At 44.7% G+C, this 19,074-nt stretch overlaps 1 protein-coding gene across 1 annotated transcript in view; it reads right to left on the reverse strand.

The window, feature by feature from the left end:
* Positions 1–16,285, reverse strand: part of JARID2 (jumonji and AT-rich interaction domain containing 2) — a 210,241-nt gene extending 193,956 nt beyond the window's left edge. Inside the window, exon 1 of the mRNA XM_063403007.1 lies at positions 16,053–16,285. Within this exon, the coding sequence (XP_063259077.1) occupies positions 16,053–16,097 (45 nt within the window). The 5' untranslated portion in view covers positions 16,098–16,285. The remainder of the gene's footprint in view (positions 1–16,052) is intronic.
* Positions 16,286–19,074: the final 2,789 nt, after the last annotated feature.

Genomic DNA, 19,074 nt, shown 5'->3' on the forward strand with positions numbered 1-19,074 from the left:
TTTGCATTTGTAAAGGCCCCACAGCAGCTGTGGTGATCCCACCATAGAGCAATGAATTAAGCCTGAAACCCAGCTGGGTCTGCACAGAAGCCTTTTTTGCACAATACAGCAAGACTATCATTGTTAACCTAGGCATTATTGTAAAATATTCTGCATTACATTAAGAACAGAGATAGAGATGGCCTGGAAAATTAGCTTTAATAGGCAATTTATATCATTTAAAAATATGGATACCACATTGATTGCTAATTGACAACAAATTTCATAGTTTCATTTACACACAACCAGAGTGAATCAGGTAATTACAGAATACCACTTAAGCAGGAAACAAGGCAAAATTAAGAAATAATCCACATTAAAGTTATAAAATATATGACAAATTTTTCTAAAATGAATGAATAAACATATGTATGAATTTAAAATAACTATCAAAATTACGAGCCTTGAAATGAGAAGGAATTTGAGACAAAATCTGAGCTGAAATGGACACATGCATGCTTTCATCTAACAGAAATCTAAACATTTCTTTCAGGACTAAAGCAAGCAGCTTAATATATTGCATGGTAATACTTTCATTTTAGTATTTTTTCCACTTTACAAGGACATAAATATGTACTAAGAAAAAAAGTCAAGAATTACTTGGGGAAAAATTTTGAAAGTAATTACAAAAAATTTTTCACAGACACAATAGATTTGCTCAGAATTGAAACTCTATTCTTCCATTGCATTTAACATTGTATTTAAGAGGCCAGAAAATCAAAATAAAAGTTGCCTACTTTATAAAATAGACTACTCAACTCATCTTACCTAGTTATTAAGAACATTCTCTAAGACTGAACCACAAAACCAGCTATTTTTCAGGTATGCATAGAGACATTAATAAACACAGCTAAGTATGAAACACTTAGAATTCAAGGTGCTACCCAACAGACGTGAAAAAATTTTACACCTGCCCTCACAATTGCTCAGTGTGAGGAAACAATTTCTCTGGGTCCCACAAGAGAAACACACTTTCTGATTTTCAAGTAGTACATAGGCAGATATTACATGTGGCTCATCTTCCCCCCATTTCTCCTTCATCTAGAGGATTACTCAGCTGAGTGGAGAGACTCCCTAGTGCCAACTTCATACAGGCTTACTATGGAAAGGTACCCACCCAAAGAGAAGAGAGCACTGATGAAGTGGGAGAAGGAGAACAAAGTCATAGGGAGCAATTTGGAAATAAGCAGCCAACTTAGAGGTAAGAGTATGGTTAGTAAAAATAGCAAGATGAAAAATATCTTCCATTTACCATTTTTGAAACGCATGCATTTCTCCACAATGCAGAACTATCTAACCAGAGAAACAAGAGTCTTATTAAGAAAAACCAAAATTACAGGCAGCAACAACAAAACCCCTAATTCCTTTATTTGTGGCATTGCCTGTATTTCCAGATGAATTTTATTTTCAGCAGGAGGAACTGCGGGAAAGGAAGAGAGCAAAAGGTAAAAAAGTTAAGGGGGTTAAAAAAAAAGGAGGGGCGGGATATTAGGGATGAAATGCACTTCAGACTCTGCGGCACATTTGGCTAAAATGAAGCAAGATCCAATTGGCAGCTTCTGAACATATGACCCTCCAAAGGCAAGCTAAGCTGTCAGCTCGATAACAGTCAAAGGAAATAAATGAACAACTCTGCAGTGTTCTGAAACTCTTGCATAATGAAGTTAAGCTTCATCCTGGAACATAGCCAAAAAGCACAAATCAATGAGCAACCAACCTCCTATCATTTTTATCGTAACAGTAATATTCATCTAAAGATAGGTTGTTATTAAGCCCTGGCAATATTTGCGTTGGTCTTCCACACCACAAAGTCACAAACTGACAATAACAAGGAGACTCACTGCACTGAGAAAACGTGGGCAGAACCACTTTTCTGAAATGACAGTAATGCAACTCTGCATCCTAGTCCAGGAAGAGCCAGACACATGAATCTTCTACAACAAGAGCTGTGAGATCACCAACCTTGCCAATATGGTAACTGTGCTAGTTTACTTCAACAGTCATTCAACATGCCAGGCCCTGGAAAAATGTACAAAATGAGGCTGTACAGCATTACACTTTGCTCCAGAGAACTTCCTCATGCTGTGGTGTGAACCAAATGTGAAATACATCAACGTAAGAAGACGCAGTTTTGAGATGGGTAACCGTGAAAGCAGACACTTGCAAGAACCTGAAGGCCACATCATTGTGGAAATTCTCTTGCTTTCTCTCTAGGGACTTCCTGCATGAACAAACCATCAAACCAATTTACAAAAAGGAAAACCAAACAAAACAAAGCCATGCAAGTTACAGCAACCTTGGAGATGCAGATTTTAAACCCTGGTTTTAACAGTTTTAGTTTCTCTTATCTATGACAGGATTAGGAGCCCTGATAAGAAGTCCACTATAACTAAGATTTCCCTTACTAGATATTGTCCTACTTTCTAAGCTGAATGGTAGATCAGTCAGCCAGTATTAGCATTGTTCTTACAGTCTTTGTCTCAAATAATGACAGCTATTCAATCTTCCTTCTTACGTACTTAAAAATTTATGAGATATTACTTCTTGTTTCAAAGGATTGCCTCAAGAGAACACCTATTATTTTGTTCTCCTTAACTAGACTAGTTTAGGCACGGGCTTAACATTATTCACATATGTTGAAGTTAAACTATGCATTAAATCCCCCAGATCACCTGCAGATCCTTTCTTTTATTGAAGACGATCTAATCACTGAGAAAGTTAATGGATTGGAAATTTGGAAACTAGCTGAAAGTTTCTTAATGGCATCCTTCCACAGAGGAGTGACCTTTTTAAGCTGAAGTGTTACACTATGTTGCTTCAGCTCTGTAACATGTGGGTTCCTGATTAAAATACTGGGTCTTCCCTTGTGGGAAAAAAAAAACCTGGACACTTGGAGAGCATGAAATTAAGGAAGAAGCAGTACAGCACCATGAAATAATTTAAGAAAAAAGGATAACCTTTCAGATGTGATCTACTGCTCCATGAGAACAGAAGAATGGTGATAAAACACCTACACAGAGGATGGTTGGGAGCAATTTCAAAACACCTTCAAAACCATGACTGAACAGACACCTTCAAAGTCTTATTCCAAAAGCAACAGGGTAGTGTGCTCACATATATTGTTCCATTGTAAAAGATGAAGAAGCATTTCTCTCCTACGCTATCAAGTCCATCAGACAAGCTGTAGCTGACCTGAAAACACAACCACAACACGATGCTGAGGGAGAACAACCAACTAAAAGCAGCAAAAATACTACCAAGATGGCTAAAGACAGGGACAGTGGTAGGACCTAACCAGGAACTCAGGATAAGCCATCCTCCACATGAGCAGGACTCCAATCATGGATAAGTATCCTGGCGGTTTTCCTCACATTATACTAACCCTTGGTTTCACAAACTGTGCTGGAGGGCAGATTAGCTCTCCAGAGCTGAACACACTCCTGCTACCAACAAAGCCCCAGATGAAGCTGCAGTCATGCTTGTAGAGTGCAAGCAATAAACTGACAAAGATTTGAAGCACCTCTGAAATGGCTGAAGTGAAGAGACAGATTCTGAGACTGCTGATAACCAGGCAGTCCTTCAGTCAGTCAGTACCGTCTACTTGTGGTTATGCAAGGTGAACAGGGACACGAAAAGGAGAGAAAAAAAAATAAGAGACAAAAGCATACCCAGAAAAAAAGTTCCTAAAACCAAAAAATATCTCTGACCACTTTGCCAAGTAATCCCTGTGGTGAACTCGATGCTACTGCAGAGAGGTCAGCAGGACAGGTACATAGGCATGCGTGCGGGAATGCTGCTTGTGCTCCCATTCGGGCCAGGAAACGGAGCCTAGCAGGAATGGCCTGAGGAGTCATCGGGCATGAGCACAGCAGTGGTTGTAATACCTTAGGAGATGGGCAGTCTGCAGGGAGAAAAAATGACAGGCTCACCACTAGCAGGATCTGAGCAATGCTAGCATAAAGAAAAGGCAATAGTTTACCCCTTCATCCATCCATCCAAATTAAAGAACCAGTTATTTCTAAAACGCCTACAGGGAATTAATCTCACTGCATCCCTGACTGCAAAAGTAACAGGCAAAAAATTACACCAAGAAAGGAAAAGGAATCAACAAGTATATAAGAAAACATGCTGGGGGAGTGGCAAGGTGTGAGGACACACGTAATTACTTAATGATAAGCACATTTCCTCCTTCTGCATGATAACCAGCTTCCACAGGAGCCAGCTCAAGTACTATGATAATGAAATACTGAGTATGACATCAAGAAATTACATTACCCAGAAGACTTTAGGAAATTTTTCCTATCATATTTCTGCTGAAAATCGTATTCTTGCTCTCCAAAGCAACAAGGTCCAGAAATCATTACACCTGGTCTGTCACCTAGGCTGTAAGAAATCTGACCATCTTTAGTTATTGTGGAAGATCATTTTCAAATGAAGATTGTAGAGCCCCTTCCAACAATGGAACCTATACAGTGGTTTTTATGATTGGTCAGTTGTGTCACAAAATTGCTGCTCTTGACTGAAAGAGCATGAATATTAATGGCTTATAAATAAAAGCCTTTAATGTACATGAAATATGAAATTAGCTTTTTCTGAATGCTAACATCAGCAGGATTTGATTTCCCAAAAGTTCATAAAAGGACTGTAAAAAGGAGTGAGCAGAGCCACGTTCTACTTTCCTCCACAGTATATGTGCATTAACAGTTTGTTGAGCCTTGCAAAACTAACACACAGCCAGTATTTTCTATAAACAACACTCAAATTGTGCACACAGGCTTGATAGACAAGCATCAACAGTACAATCTCCCCCCACTTCCGAAGTGTTTCCTATGGAGCTGGCCCCCCAAATGAGCTGCATGAACCTTGCTTCATCTCCCTGCCTGGCCTTGAGGATAAGAAAATAATACTGCAACAATAGTTCATTTTGCTTTCTTGCAAAAAGATAGCAGTAACTTTCTAAGAGCTAAGGGACAAAGTTGACAGAGGAGACTTTGTTCCTTAGACAGGGACAAAGTAGATAGAGGAGCTCAGTCAGAAATACAGAGAATTGAGAGAGAAAAGCACAGTAGTGGAAGACAAGAACAGAGCAGAGAGTGAACTGTAAAAATGCCAGCACTAAGCACACTATAATGAAGAATAAAGAAAGAAAAATAACAGTTATTACCTTTAAATACAATATTAAGAGGCTGAAAAAAAAAACCCTGAAACATAAAAAAAAAAAAAAAAAAACCCCCCAAAAAAAAAAAAAACAAACAAAAAACCAACCAAACAAACAAAAAAAAACCAAACCAAAAAAAACCCCCAGGCAGTATTACATTTAGTAAAGCCACTAAAACCATTAAATGGCTATCATCCTTTGAGAAAACTAACATTCCTGCCTGCAAATACTTGCACACACTTTTAGACAGAAACAGCAAAATCTCAAGCCCTGAAAAGCACTTCGGCATGTGCTTAACTCAGAAGCTCCAAGTACTTCAATTGACGTCAGTAAGAGCATTCATACATTTGAGACAGGCACGTGCTTCAGTGCCTTGCTGGATCAAAACTGAGGGTGCCAATTCCACATCTCTTTAATCCACAGCAAAGCCAAAGAGGTCCTTGTGCCTCGCTGCTCCCTTAACTGTGCCACTAAAAAGTCCTGCAGGCTTGCACTGAAACCAGACCATTTAAAGATGAGTAGGTGAAAGAAAAAAGAGCCTGGGCATAACTACTGTTTAAGTCTCATAATTTCAGTGACCCTATTTCACATGCAGCTCTTTGGCTGTATTGATATGGCCAAAGCACCATACCATGAAGGAATGATTCATAGGGTCACCACTGCTGGCTTCAATGGTGAGAAAAAAGCATGTGATGCCACATCCTGCTGTTCCTATAATTAAAGGAAGCCTTGGGTTTTGTAACTTATTGATTTGACATGGTTTGGCCTTCTCACACTGCTTGGGAACCCAGGGCAAAAATACATCAGCACTTAGTTTGTGTGCACATTCAATAGACATGAGTAGTTTAAACATGAGAAGCTATCTGAAGTTGTAATTCAGTGGTACAAATAAAGCCATGGAAAATTTCTGGATGAATTCCCTTATGTAAGGAGGTCCTTACCTTAAGATGTAGAAAATAGAACAGTACACTGGCTTCTCTTCCACAGAGAAGCTCTTGCATATGGGATGGGCATGTGTGGCTGTTGAACTAAAATTGAGTAGCAGTTCTTCTATCACATTTAGCAGTGGAACTTAGCCTCCAGTATCACAGCTATCTTCATTTTCTTCTCTTCCTCTTTTTATTTCTCTCACTGAAGTATAAAATTGTCCAAATCCTACCTAAGCAAGCATAACATGTAACAGTAGTACATTTTGAATTCTATTTGAACTGATTTTAGCACTTTGGAAATTATTATGGCACTGCCATCACCACAGGCACAAACACCTTTAGCTTCATTTTCACCTGTGAGGCCTAACTTCATTTCAACGTTATTTAATATTCACCACACTTCCAGCAGAAAGGCAGGACAGCAAAATCTAAATCCGAACAACCCTTAAAACAGACAAAGACAGCTAATTTTGCTTGCTATGAAATAAAGCATGTATCTTGACTCCTATTTAGTCATAATTTCACAGCCCATTTAAACTCACTCTACTGCTAACAGACGCAATCCCACCCCGCTCCCTTGCCACTTCACTGTAACAATTTCCCAAGACCAAGTATTTTTCCAGCTACATCACAAACTGCAATATTAAATGAATCCACATTAAAAATCAAGCACATTTTGTCAGTTCAGTCTTTACCTGCAAAGTCCCCAATCTGAGGTGGGAGTTATCACCTGGCACACGTGAGCCCTGCAGAGGAGAAGGGGAGCAAGCAGCCAGAGGGAAGGCTGAACCACTCCCTCCCTCCAGTGCAGTGCAGGCTTAATAGTAACCACAGAAATACAGCACTAGGCACCTCACTGGTCTCCACATTCAAAATGCTGTTACTGAAGGCAAAAAGCATAAGCTATACATAGGATATTCAACCATAAATTAACAAAAAGGGAGTAGAACAGGACAGGGTAGCTTCCCTTGATACTAGTTCTTATTTTGTTGTTTTTACTGGTCCAAGGTATCATATATTTGGAGAGAAAAAAAGCTGCTTCAAAATTATTTACCATTAGGATAACCATTATTTCTTCCAAATTATAAATAGTTCACAAGTTACAGTTACTATAACATTCTCTAAGTCCAGCTTTTAAGTAACATGAAATTGCCTGTCTTACAAAGTGACATTACTATGTCCCCATTACAAGCTGAATAACTACAACAGAAAAATTAACATTGGCTTTCTGAGACCAGAGAACATCCCTTTCAGTTGTGGCTATAAAGCAGAAGTTAGTTGGAGTAGTACTTCTTTTAATAATTTATTCAAAGATCTACTATACCCAAACAAGACTGTAACAAGAAGGCAGTCTTTCTGCTACTGGTGCCTTAATTTCAAGTTTAAGCTTTTACCAGTCTGCAAGGTGGCAAGACGCCATGAGAATTATCATCATTATCACTATAAGAAGGGGAAAAGAGTGACTGTCAATCAGAAAATCACATTCAGATATCCATCTAGGTCTTCCATATATGAAAGACACTCAAATTAAGGCTGGTCACCTGGAACACCACCCAAAAAGGAACAATGTACAACAGCAGCTTAGTTACCAGTCAATTTTAAAAACAAGAACAGAAAGCCTTTTCACTTGGCTTTGAGTTTTATGAACTCAAAGGTCTGAATCAAGTTTTCTAGGGCTCAAATCAACACAAAAGTATGTTGGATTTTCAGGATTTTTTCAGCTCAAATTGAGTTAAGAAGCTAATTCACCTGGCATATGTGCAGGGTTGCCAATTTGTATTTTGGGAGTTTTAACATCCATGCTGTAGCTGAGAGACTTGGTTTAGAACTTTGATGTACCAAAAAGACCTGTAGGACAAAGTGGCTGAAAATAATACCCATAAAATTTTAAAAAGTGAGAAAGAAGGAAACATATCCCTTCTCTAAGTCACCCTCAGTCTGTCTAATGGGTACCCTATAAAAAGAAAAAAAGTTATAAACGTAAGGTGGTAATAGCCTGCAGCACCTTAAAAATCTAAATGCAATTTCTAGGCTTCGTACTTCGTGAACACAGTTTTAGAACAGCACAAGAAACTATATGCTAAATATAACAACTAATAAAAATAATGATAAGCATCTCAAAGAGTGAGAGACTGAACAGACTCTCCAAGACTCATGGTTTCTGTCCAGTTCAATAGTAGCAACCTGAAAAAATATTTGTACATTGCCATTGACTTGATTCGCTGGCCTTACATAGGCAAGTTCCTCATTGCAGACCTTAAACATGCAGACCAATCAAAAAAATGTGGCTAGAAAATTGTTATTTAGCTGTTTAAATGGAGTTGTCAAGGTCCAGGGCAGACTGAATTCCTGCCACCTGGGAGCCTCAAAATCTTACTCTCTTGGCTGGACTCCCCCAAATGCAGCATACCTAGCAAGACACCCAGTACAAGACTGAAGTTTACCCAAAGCAGTAATAGATTTTTCTTTTCTTTATCCAGAACAAGAGTGAAGTACAATCCTCAAAGAGAAAAGAAAGTCCTTCTTCAAATGTGGGAAAGGGCAGAGAAGACCATCCCATTCTTGTGGGCAGTGAAGGAAAAAAATAACCTTATCAAAATGCCAGTACACAACAAATTCAGAAATATTGTGGAGCATGTATCTCTACCCACTCACATAAAACTGTTTCAAAAATAGGCACAGAATAAGCATATAGTTGAAAGAGCTGATAATTTCTCCAAATTCACTCCCATCATTTTTAAATGAAAAGTATGCACTGCCTCAACACTCATCTGCAAGCCAAAGCTAAAAATGAATTCCTTGCAATATATAGTTATCCTAACTTGGCTCAGACAACACAGTATCAAAGTGCAAAACTAAGATTAGTAGATTATGTCAGAATGAGCTCCCATGGTTTATTTTTGAACGCTGTAAATATCGTTAGCCAGTCATCATAGCACATGTGTGCCAAAATACGCTAATCTCCTGCAACTATCACGTCATCCAAAAGATGTCAGATCAGCAAGGCAAGCTTACAGAACTGAAAGCAGAGCACCAGGGACTCAAATACCACAAACCCTCCTGGAGTACAGCAGCAGGCCACAGTTTCTCAACTTCCTATTATTTGCATTTCTTCTCAGTCACAGATCCAAGGCTGCATTTTTTACAGAGCAAATCAAGGGAAGAACCTGGCAGAAAAGATGGCAAGAAGCCATGCAGAAAAGACGAAGCAGATTACAGAGGAGAGACATTTAAAAAGGATTAAATCATGCTCCTCAAGTGATGCAATTATGAACTCTTCGGGGGCATCATCACATTTCTGCTGAACTGATTTAAGCAGTGTCAAAATGTCTGATTCTACCTGTAGCATTTCTACAGGCACTAAATTGAACCTGACCAGAAACTACTCCAGCTCCGCAGGCCTGACCTAGATGCAGAAAGTATACAGGGACCTTAGTTTAGCTTTCTCATTTTGTTTTCAGTGTCTGTTTTTAATCACACACTCCCATTTTTATGCCAAATAAAAGGAGGTTTTTGTCTCTCAGATAAAAATAGGGGATATTGTTTGTGACACATCAGTCCAGGATGAGACATTTGCTGCAGAAATGCTGAAGCAGCTTTACATCTTCTCTGTGTGTACCAGTGGAACGATGATTTCTACCTGGGCCTCTTTCCCTGCTTCCATGCTCAGCCAGGCTGGTCCCCCCGAACGGCTTCCTGCAGAAGCATAAATTAAGCCAATAAACTTGGCACGGGAGCAGATGGGGTGCACCCCCAGCATCCATCTGCTTCCAGCCCAAGGAGCCGCGATGCTGAGCCTCGAGCCCGGAGACAGCGTGGCAAGGGTCGCAGCCACTGCTCAGCTTTGCCACGCGTCATGGCCACCCTTGCAGTGCAGCTCGAGCAGCAGCATTTTACAGCTTCGTATCCCTCATCTGCATAGGGGAGAGTCGGACAAATAGACACGACATGCAGAGAGGAGGAGAGCTAGCATATTTTCAAACAAGACCTCACTGCTATAATTAAAGGGTTTATTCCTTTCCCACAGCCCACACTGGAAATACCAGGCCTCTGTCAGATTACTGAAGGAACAACTTCAGAACAGGATGTCATTACACAAAGGAAAGTGTGAAACCCGAGCAAGTGAAGCAGCAAATGGTTTTAGATCTTCTACCTACTACTTCATTGAGGAAACATTTTTGTGACTGAAGAAATAAACTCACCTCTCCAAATGAAAACCAAGAGCTCCCAAATAAAATCTGCCTATTAAAAATGAAGAAGGATTGTATCCAATATTCCCAGAAGTAATAAGCCAGCAAAACAACCAACCCATTAAAGATCTAAGAGAACAGCAAATAGATTTTGGCAAACATATCATTTCCTGTATCTGAATTTTCAGTGCCAAGTAATCCTCACATACTAGACCTGAATTTTACAAGTGATTTGCAGATACTAAGTTTCCTGGTGGCTTCCTACCACTTAAAATTGCTTTAAATAAAAAAAAAAAAAAAACCAATGGTGGTTAAGTATAGAAAGTCTATGTGTACCATGTCCCACCATTCAACTGGACATTAAAGTCCAGGTACATTTTACCCTTTTCTCTGAAGTCCTAACAACAGGTCAGCTGTCAGCTGAAGTTTTGGCCTGTGGGGTAGGAATTTAAGGGCCATCAGGAAACACTTAAGGGAAGTTCAGGTTTGGCAACACTGAAATTTGCATTAATAGACTTGAATTTTAATGTCCCGTTAATCTTACACAGAGGCAGTCAAATCCATCAGCACTATTGTTTTCAGACTGTCTGCCCACTAAGGCAAACAATGCATCATTTACACTTGGTTTACATTTATAGTTGGGAAGCAAGCCATGCAAAGGACTAAGAGGAGAAACTAGAATGTTTTAAATGCAAATTTGGATTTCGAAGAAGCATGTATTCCTCTGCAAATTCCACATCTGCTAGATCACACAAAAGCTGGGTGCTTGTAATAAAAAATAATAAACGTGTCTCTGCTTTTCCTTTCCCTACTTTAAAATTGCCTTTAAAGCCTTCCTTTCACTTGACTGCTGCAAACTGCAAACTTTAGAAATGAAAGCAGCTGGTCTTTCCCGTCCATCAAGCTGACTGAATTCAGTCACTATACAATAAAAATGGGCAAAAACAAATCCCAAATCAACCCCCCAAAATATTTCTTGCCTCCTCAAGAGCTTTCACTTACGTTCAAACCAGGAAATAACAGTAATGTGTATAAAGAAAACATAAATTTTAACGTGGATTCTCTTTAGCTTCAGAGTATGAGATTTAAAAATTGACCTACTTTATGTAATACTCCCACAGCTGAGTCATCACAGTATCAACTGGTCTCTATCAGCTGCAGGGTATGATCATCTCTTAAAAAAAAATAGAAGCATCCATACTGAAATGCCTCTTTTATTATGTTAAAAATATAACAGTCTAACAGTCTGGACTGTTAATCTAAGCAGAGGGGGGAAATTTTGAAGTTTGAACTATGTAAAGTAGCGCCTGATAATGCAGACGCCGTGCCTTGTAAAAACAGCCTGTAAGCTACAGGACAGAATATTGGAGAAGGCAGCAGAAATACAGATTAGTTCCAACTCTGCCGCTGTTACAGCATGTAGCTTCAGGCAAGTAATTTAGACTTCTTTCTTTTTCATCAAACAATAAAATGGAGGGAATGCTACTGCCTCGCAGATTCAGCTGACGTTTATACCACACTTTAGCATATGCATAACATTAGCTATTACTACAGAAAAGGAAGGGGTAATACGTTTTTAATGCTAGCTTAGTAGGCCTCGCAAGAGAAGGTGAAAGTGCTTAATGAACATTAGAAACTCTTCACAGGGGCCTTGATTCACTCTAATTCACTCTGGGCAATATCTTACTGCTCCTGGCGTGCAGACCGTCAGAGAGAACAAGAGCCCATTAGTATCTCAGGGCAAAGCATTTGTTGATAGCAAAATAATTATTTAAAGAAAAAAGGTATTTTAATTACTAGTTTCTACTTATGTACTATCCTATAGCCACTTACAACATAATGTTGTAGTCTCAAGAGACGAGAAGGAGGTTAAGAGGAACACAAAAGTAGCTCAGGTGCAGCTAGAATCCTTAAGTTTTTCATAATGGGAAAAGAAAGATTTGAGCAGCTATGCTGCTGGAATTGTTACCGCAAGCGTGAAAGGGACCCAACAGAAAAAGGCCCCAAAGCTGACCTGAAATAAGATGCAACTCACACTAAATACCATCTCTGCTGCCAACAGCCTATTTACATTATTTCTTGTAGGAAGTGGTCAAACTTAGAGCCTGTCATCAGTTGTGGGGATGAGGGAGAGAAATGGCAACTGCTCACAAAGAAAGGAGCAGGGCAGGTGGCTCCAGCTGAAGCCCTGGAGTGCCCAGGGTCAGGCTCCTGAACAAATGCCCCTGATGCAGAAGAAGGTGCTGGTGCTGTGGAGTTACCATCCCCCTCAAAACTCCCGGAGCCCACAACAAGCACACGCAAATAGAGAGTATTGTTTCAAAGGCTGCAGCAGACACAGGAGCTCTCAGATGTCTGCAGCATGCTAATCCTGGCCAGGCCTTGCTTGCCCTCTGTCTGAGGGGCTTCCCAGGCCATCCGTAGGTAAAGCGTGTCACCTCATGGCAGACTACAGCACTTTTACTTCTGCAAGGACAAGGAAACAAATCACACGAGGTGACAATAGTGACATTACTCCTTAATTATACTTCACCATCTGCTACAGTGGCAGAACCACACAGGTATTTTAAGGCGGTAATCCAGGTCTGATACTTTGAGACCTAAACCAGCAAGAACAGAAGATTTGCTATTTGAGCATCACAAAAACAGTCAGAAAAATGCACCTGTGAAATTACGTTCAAGACATCAAAGCTTTTGAGTCAAGAACTATTAATTCCAAGCGCATACTGAACGCAGTCTGGCTTTTTGGTGGATGCTTTACAAAGCTGTCAGTTTTGTGAGGCTGGAGCCAAAAGGCAATATTTGATATGTAAAGATGTTTGAGAAGGAGGAGGGTAAAGTGAGAAGAAAGAGTTGTATGAGTCAGCCATGGATCTTTTAAAAATTAAGCGATAGCGTTTTTAAACCACAGGGAAAAAAGATGCATACCAGGATTTCCTCATTCCTGGGTTACCAATCGCAAAAGATAATGTTCCCTAAGTTTAAGAGAACTTTCAGATGTAAGCACTTACGGAGCGGGGAGCCAAGCCCTGCAACGGCAGCCCACAACACGGAGGCTTTACTCCATTGTTCTCACCACCTTCTTGTTTTCAGAATTCATTTCGCAAATGCTGAAAAGAAAAAAACAGCAGCAGCAGCCTGAACAGGCTCCACTCCTGATACAAGGCCAGTTTAAGCCGAGGTTGGATGGGGCTCTGAGCAACCTGATCTAGTGTAGTGGAGGGTGTCTCTGCCCACGGCAGGGGGTTGGAACTAGGTGATCTTCAAGGTCCCCTTCCAACCCAAACCTTCTGTGACAACTCGCAGTGACATGAGAGGAGCAGGGCCACGAAGTAGCACTTGGTGCCCGTGCGGCGGCTGTGACCTCGCTCCTCACGGCGGAGCATCACCTCCGGCCTGGGGGCACCAGGGACCCGGGGTGGGCAGCAGGGCCCGACACCTGGAACATTGTTCCAGGTGCAGGCGAAGCTTGTGCTGGCACCGGCGAGGAGGAGGAGGCGGCTGCTCGCTCCGCCAGGCTGCCGTAGCGCCCGAAAGTCACGGGCAGGAGACGTGCCACCACGCGTGTCGCCACAGGGCGACGTGACCGGCGCTCTGCTCCCACCCTCAAGGCGGCAGGGCGGCCCCGCACCTGCTCACCTGGCCCGGGCCGCCCCCTCCCTCCGTTCCCTGCCTCCCTCCCCCGCGGCGCCGCCGACCGCTGCCCCGGGGGCTCCTCCCGCCCCCGCCCCGCCTCGGCTCTGACGTCACGGAGGGCCGGGGGGGCGCGGTGCCGGGGGGGCGCCGAAGGTTCCGCGGCGCGCAGGCCCGTCCCTTTGTGACGTCACGGGGAGCGGGGCGAACCTGGCCGGGCGGCGGCGTGGCCGGCGGCCCGCGGGCTCCGTCACAGCCCCGGCAACCTGTTGCTGCCTCCGCCGCCGCCAGCGCACCCCGCCGGCACCGCCGCCCTCTGCAAAAAACTAAAATGGGGAGGGGGTGGGGGGAAAAGAGGAGGCGGGGGGGCAGAACGGTTAAATAAAAGCGCTGCCGTGAAGTTGTGAGCGGGGGAGCACCCTGCACATTGTTCGCCCTCGTCCCTCCTGCCTCCCTCCCCCGGGAACCGCGCTCTCAGCCCCTGCCCGGCGGTGCGGGAGCGGCGCCGCATTGTTCGCCCCGGCGAGCCGGGGCTTTGGGGCGATCTCTCCCCCTTTTCCTCTCGCCCCCCTCCCCCCCCCCACCATAAACATCGCGGTTTCCTTCCCCCGCCCCGCTTTTGTCTGCCTGCCTGGGAAACGTGGACGCTTCGCGTGTTTCGCCAGACTTTCAACCCGTCGTTCCCGTTTCGATGCCATACTTTAAACTCGCCGGCCCCGAGCTCCCCTCTCCTCTGCAATGCGGATGTATTTTAATTCGGAAATTTGGGGGGGGGGGTGCGGGGGGGGTGGAAAGGCGCAGAGGGACAACTCCGAAATAGCGCGCAGCCCCCCACCCGCCCTTCATCCCCAAAACCACACACACATCGTTCCACCACCTCCCCCGGGCAGCGTTGCAGCGGGGCGGGCAATCGATAGCGGCAGTCAGCTGGAGTCAACTGCAGCTTTTACCAAAGCTACAGAATACCGAGGCAAAGTGTCCCGAAGGTCACCCTCCCTGCCAAGGGACACCCCTCCGCTGAAAGAAACCGGCGCAGACGACAAGACGCGATATAAACTACAACTTTTAAAGCCTCGCATCAAACCCGCCCAAAAGCGAGGGTTTCTGTATCTTTCCCCCCACACCCGCCCCCCCCAAATTTGATTTTTTTTTTTTTACATGGAGATAAAAATCATTTTTCGCTCTAATGCCTATATGGATAATCCCCTCCGCTTTTCCAAACCTAAGGAAAAGCTACCCTGTGCCAATCAAAACGTAACTGGAGCACGAACAAAAATCTAACTACCCATCCACATTTATATGTTTAAAGGATTAGACAATTACGAGGGATTGGTTAAGCGGCTGAATAAAGCGAAGCAGAAATGCAGCCCAGGCTGCGCAGGATTAGCCCAAATTTTCGAGCCATCATAATGAATTATTTTTTAAACAGCACCGAGCCATTTTCCTCATCGTTCCACTCAATCCCGAGGAACGCGCTGCCCGTAAGGCGATCCCCGGCTGCTCCGGTGTCTATCGCAAGGCAGGGCAGCCGGGAATCGCACACAGGAGCGGGGATGTGGTACTGCGAGAAACCAGCTCGCCATAACCAGACACTCCGTTCCAACTTAAAGGGCTTCCAACAACCACCGCCGCCGCTTCACCAGACGGGGATAGACACACGTAGATCATTAAAAAAATCCAAAACATCAACAAAAAAACCCAACCAAAAAAAACCCACCCAAAAAACAACAACAAACCTCTTTTAGCATGCAAAAGCACAGAATTAAGAAAACCGCTTGAAAATGCTGTTTCGGTGACATTACCGCGGCAGCCCCCCGAGCTCCTCGCGTTTCATCTAAAACTAGATTATGATTGTGTCATTTGAGGTCAATACATTTATTCACTGGAGGAATCGCTACACAAATCTGGTTTTATAACCGAACTGGATAGCAGGCTTCCCCGTTAAAAGGGGCCTCCGAAACTCCCCCACCACACCACAGAAAAATCAAATTCAGCATCACATTTGTTCCCAAAGCCTTAGAGCTGCAAGATTAGCTATAAACTTGACATTCACTGCCATTTCCTAAAATTAAGAGTCAAACGATATATGTTATGACCACTTACGTATTTCTTTTGAATTATATTCCTCTTGGGTCTTTCTTTGCTCATTCTGGTATCCAAATTCTGATTGCAAAAAGGGACAATTGCTTCATGAATTAAAGCCGAGACAATTAAAAAAAAAAATTAAAAATACCGAAAAATCCAGGGGGGAGGGGGTTGTTTGTAGTGGTATCTTGTAATCCGACTTTCTTTCCTCACAATGTGATTCTCCTAGCAATAAATCCGAGAAATGGGGGACGGAAGAAAGAAAAAAAAAAAAAAAAAAAGACGAACGCGAAGGAAACAAAAAAAAAAATCACTTTAGTGAAGCATTATAATGGAAAATTTCCCCCTAAACACAAAAAACGACGCCCTTGATATCCCCTTTTCTCTTTCTCAAGCCGCCTAAGCGATCTGCAGGTCCTTAGTGTCAGAGCTGTAGTTACATCTTGGAGGAGGAAAGGGGCCGGGAGGAGAAGATAAATAATCGGGACGTTGGAAGTCACGTTTGTGCCGCTGCAGCAGGGAAAGCGGCAGGGACAACTCCAGCAGCGGCGGCGGCTCCGGCGGCAGCAGCGGCGGCGGCAGCGAGGGCTGCACGCACGGTGTGTGTCTCCGCTCCTCCAGCTCCCCCCCAACCAATGAGAACAGCTCTCCGCCAGCAACTTTAAATGGACCTGGCTTTTTTTTTTTTTTTCTTTTTCCCTCCTCAGTTGTTAATATATATGTCTGCGTGCGTGTGCGCGCGCGCGCGTGTATGTGTGTGTGTGTATCTCTCTCTCTATATATATATATATGTATGCGTGTGTATATATACACACACGGACACAGGGCACACACACATACATGCATACGCCGCCTAGGGCTCGCCCTTAATTCCCAACCGGGGCAGCAGCCGCAGCGCCCGGCCCCCTCGCCGCGCTCAGCGCATGCAACAGGCCTCGCTAAACTCCATGCGGGTCAAGCGTCACGCGCTTCCCTCTCCCACCCCCACCGCCCTTCCCACCTCCCTTCTTTCGGCATTTAAGCGTGGCCACCCGGCAGCCAAGGTCGCCGTGAGCCCTACGCCGAAACCCGAGCTGGGAGTTTGACGACGATCCCTCAAGAGCGCAGCACGCTCTGTCGCCGTGCCCTGCCCCCCTCCCCGCCCCGCTGCAGCCTCCTCTCGCCTCCCGCCTGCCAAGGGCTGTCCTTCCGCTCCGTCCTTGCACCCGCGGCGCCTCCCCCGGCTTCGGCACGCACGGGGACCCGCCGCGCTGGCAGCACCTGAAAGTCACGTTTGGCCCCACGGAGCCATAGAATTGTCCTTGCTCGTGGGGAAAGTTGTAGTTCCCTCGCCACAAAATGGCGAAGGGCGGAGAACTACACCTCCCGGCGTGCACCGCGCGGCCGCCCGCCGATTGGTTGCTGGGGAAGGAACCCCCTTCGCCACGCTCGTCCTTTCCCACCACCACCATCCCCACCCCCTCTACGTTGGTTTTCCCCTCTCGCTTGTCTCCCCATCTTCCCCCCCTCCGCGGCGCTCGGTGGTAGAGGCGGGTGGGGGGGGGCAGAGGGCGGGGGAGAGGCACGACAGGAGAGGGAGGAGGAGAAGGGCGGGGGGGAAGTTTATTGGGAATCGCTGACAGGGAGTGGGGAGGCAGGCAGGCGCCGCAGGAGGCTGCAGGGAGAGCGCCGGGATTAATGCGTCTGGGTTGGGATGGGAAGTGGCGGCACGAAAACTTCGTGTCTGTGGGCTGCCCCGCCGAGGCGGCGGCGGTCTGGGTTGCCGGACAGACAGAGGGACGGACAGACTGCTTGCCTGCCAGGCGGGCGGTGTCAGCTCGGGACACGCTGCGGGCTGGGCTGCGCCGTGCGAGGCCCGCTCGGTGTCTCCGAGGTGTCCCGAGGTCGCGCCTCCTGCGCCGCCGCCGCCGCGCCGGGGCTGCCCTGAGGGGCCCGGGCCGGTGGCCCGGCGCGCCCGGAATAACCTTTGTGTGCGGATGGACGTGTGCTTTTAAATGCTGCCGAGAGCCCGGCGGCTTCCCCGGAGCAGCGGCGCGTCCTCGCCCAGGCTGGTGCCGGGGCTGGCCAGCGCCTGCTGCCCCATCCCCGGCGGGCTCTGCCGCTGGACCCCCCTGCGGCTCCTGGAAACCCGGTGTCGGTGCGAAATCCCGAAGTTCCAACTCTCGATTAATTTCACATGTATTTTTTTCTTCAATAAAATAAAATAATAAAGTAAACTGGAAGCGGAAGGTCCGTTTTCAGCAACAGGCCAACGGTTCCTGAATGGTGGATTAAGGTGTTGTAGCAAGCGGAGAGGAGGGTCACAAGTACGGCGACTAAAGAACCTTCTCTACGAAGACAGACTGGGAATGTTTAGGGCTGTTCAGCTTGGAAAAGAAAAGCTTCTGTGGAGACTCCATATTGTTCAAAGCCAGGCTGGATACGGCCTTTGAGCATCCTCATCTAGTGGGAGTTGTCCTTTCCCAGGACAGCGGGAGTTTTAACCAGGTGATCTTCAAGGTTTTTTCCAACCCCTAACATTCTATGATTCTATAATTACATCTCCTCTAGGGACAGGGAGGAAAGAGTGTTGTTAATGATTCCTGGTGTGAGGTATCACCTTACCCAGTATGTGTTCGTGCTTTTCTGTAGGACTCACCACGAACTATGAGCTGATGTACTTCTGTACTAATGACTGACACTTGGGTGATGCTTTAGGGCCTTTACACTGTCTTCCACATGCAGGTTTTATGTTCAGTTCCCCTCTGCAGCATATTATATCTGCCCCATAGGGATGAAAATTTTTGTGTGAGACTCTTGAATGGCAGTGCTCAAAGTCAGAAGAGGAGGACATAAAACTTGCCAGAACCTCATCCCCTAGTACCTACCCGTAAGTCTTCATCACGAGACCATCCTTCCTCACTTATGTAGATAAATTACCATCATGATCTCCCTCCACCTTAGAAACAGAATGCAAATAATGCTTATGACACTAAATGGAAAAAACATAAAGTTATATTGTAATTTCTTAGTTTCCCTTAACTTCTTCATTTATTGCTCA

This window comes from Prinia subflava, chromosome 1 (genome assembly GCF_021018805.1).
Source record: "Prinia subflava isolate CZ2003 ecotype Zambia chromosome 1, Cam_Psub_1.2, whole genome shotgun sequence".
Classification (NCBI taxonomy): domain Eukaryota; kingdom Metazoa; phylum Chordata; class Aves; order Passeriformes; family Cisticolidae; genus Prinia; species Prinia subflava.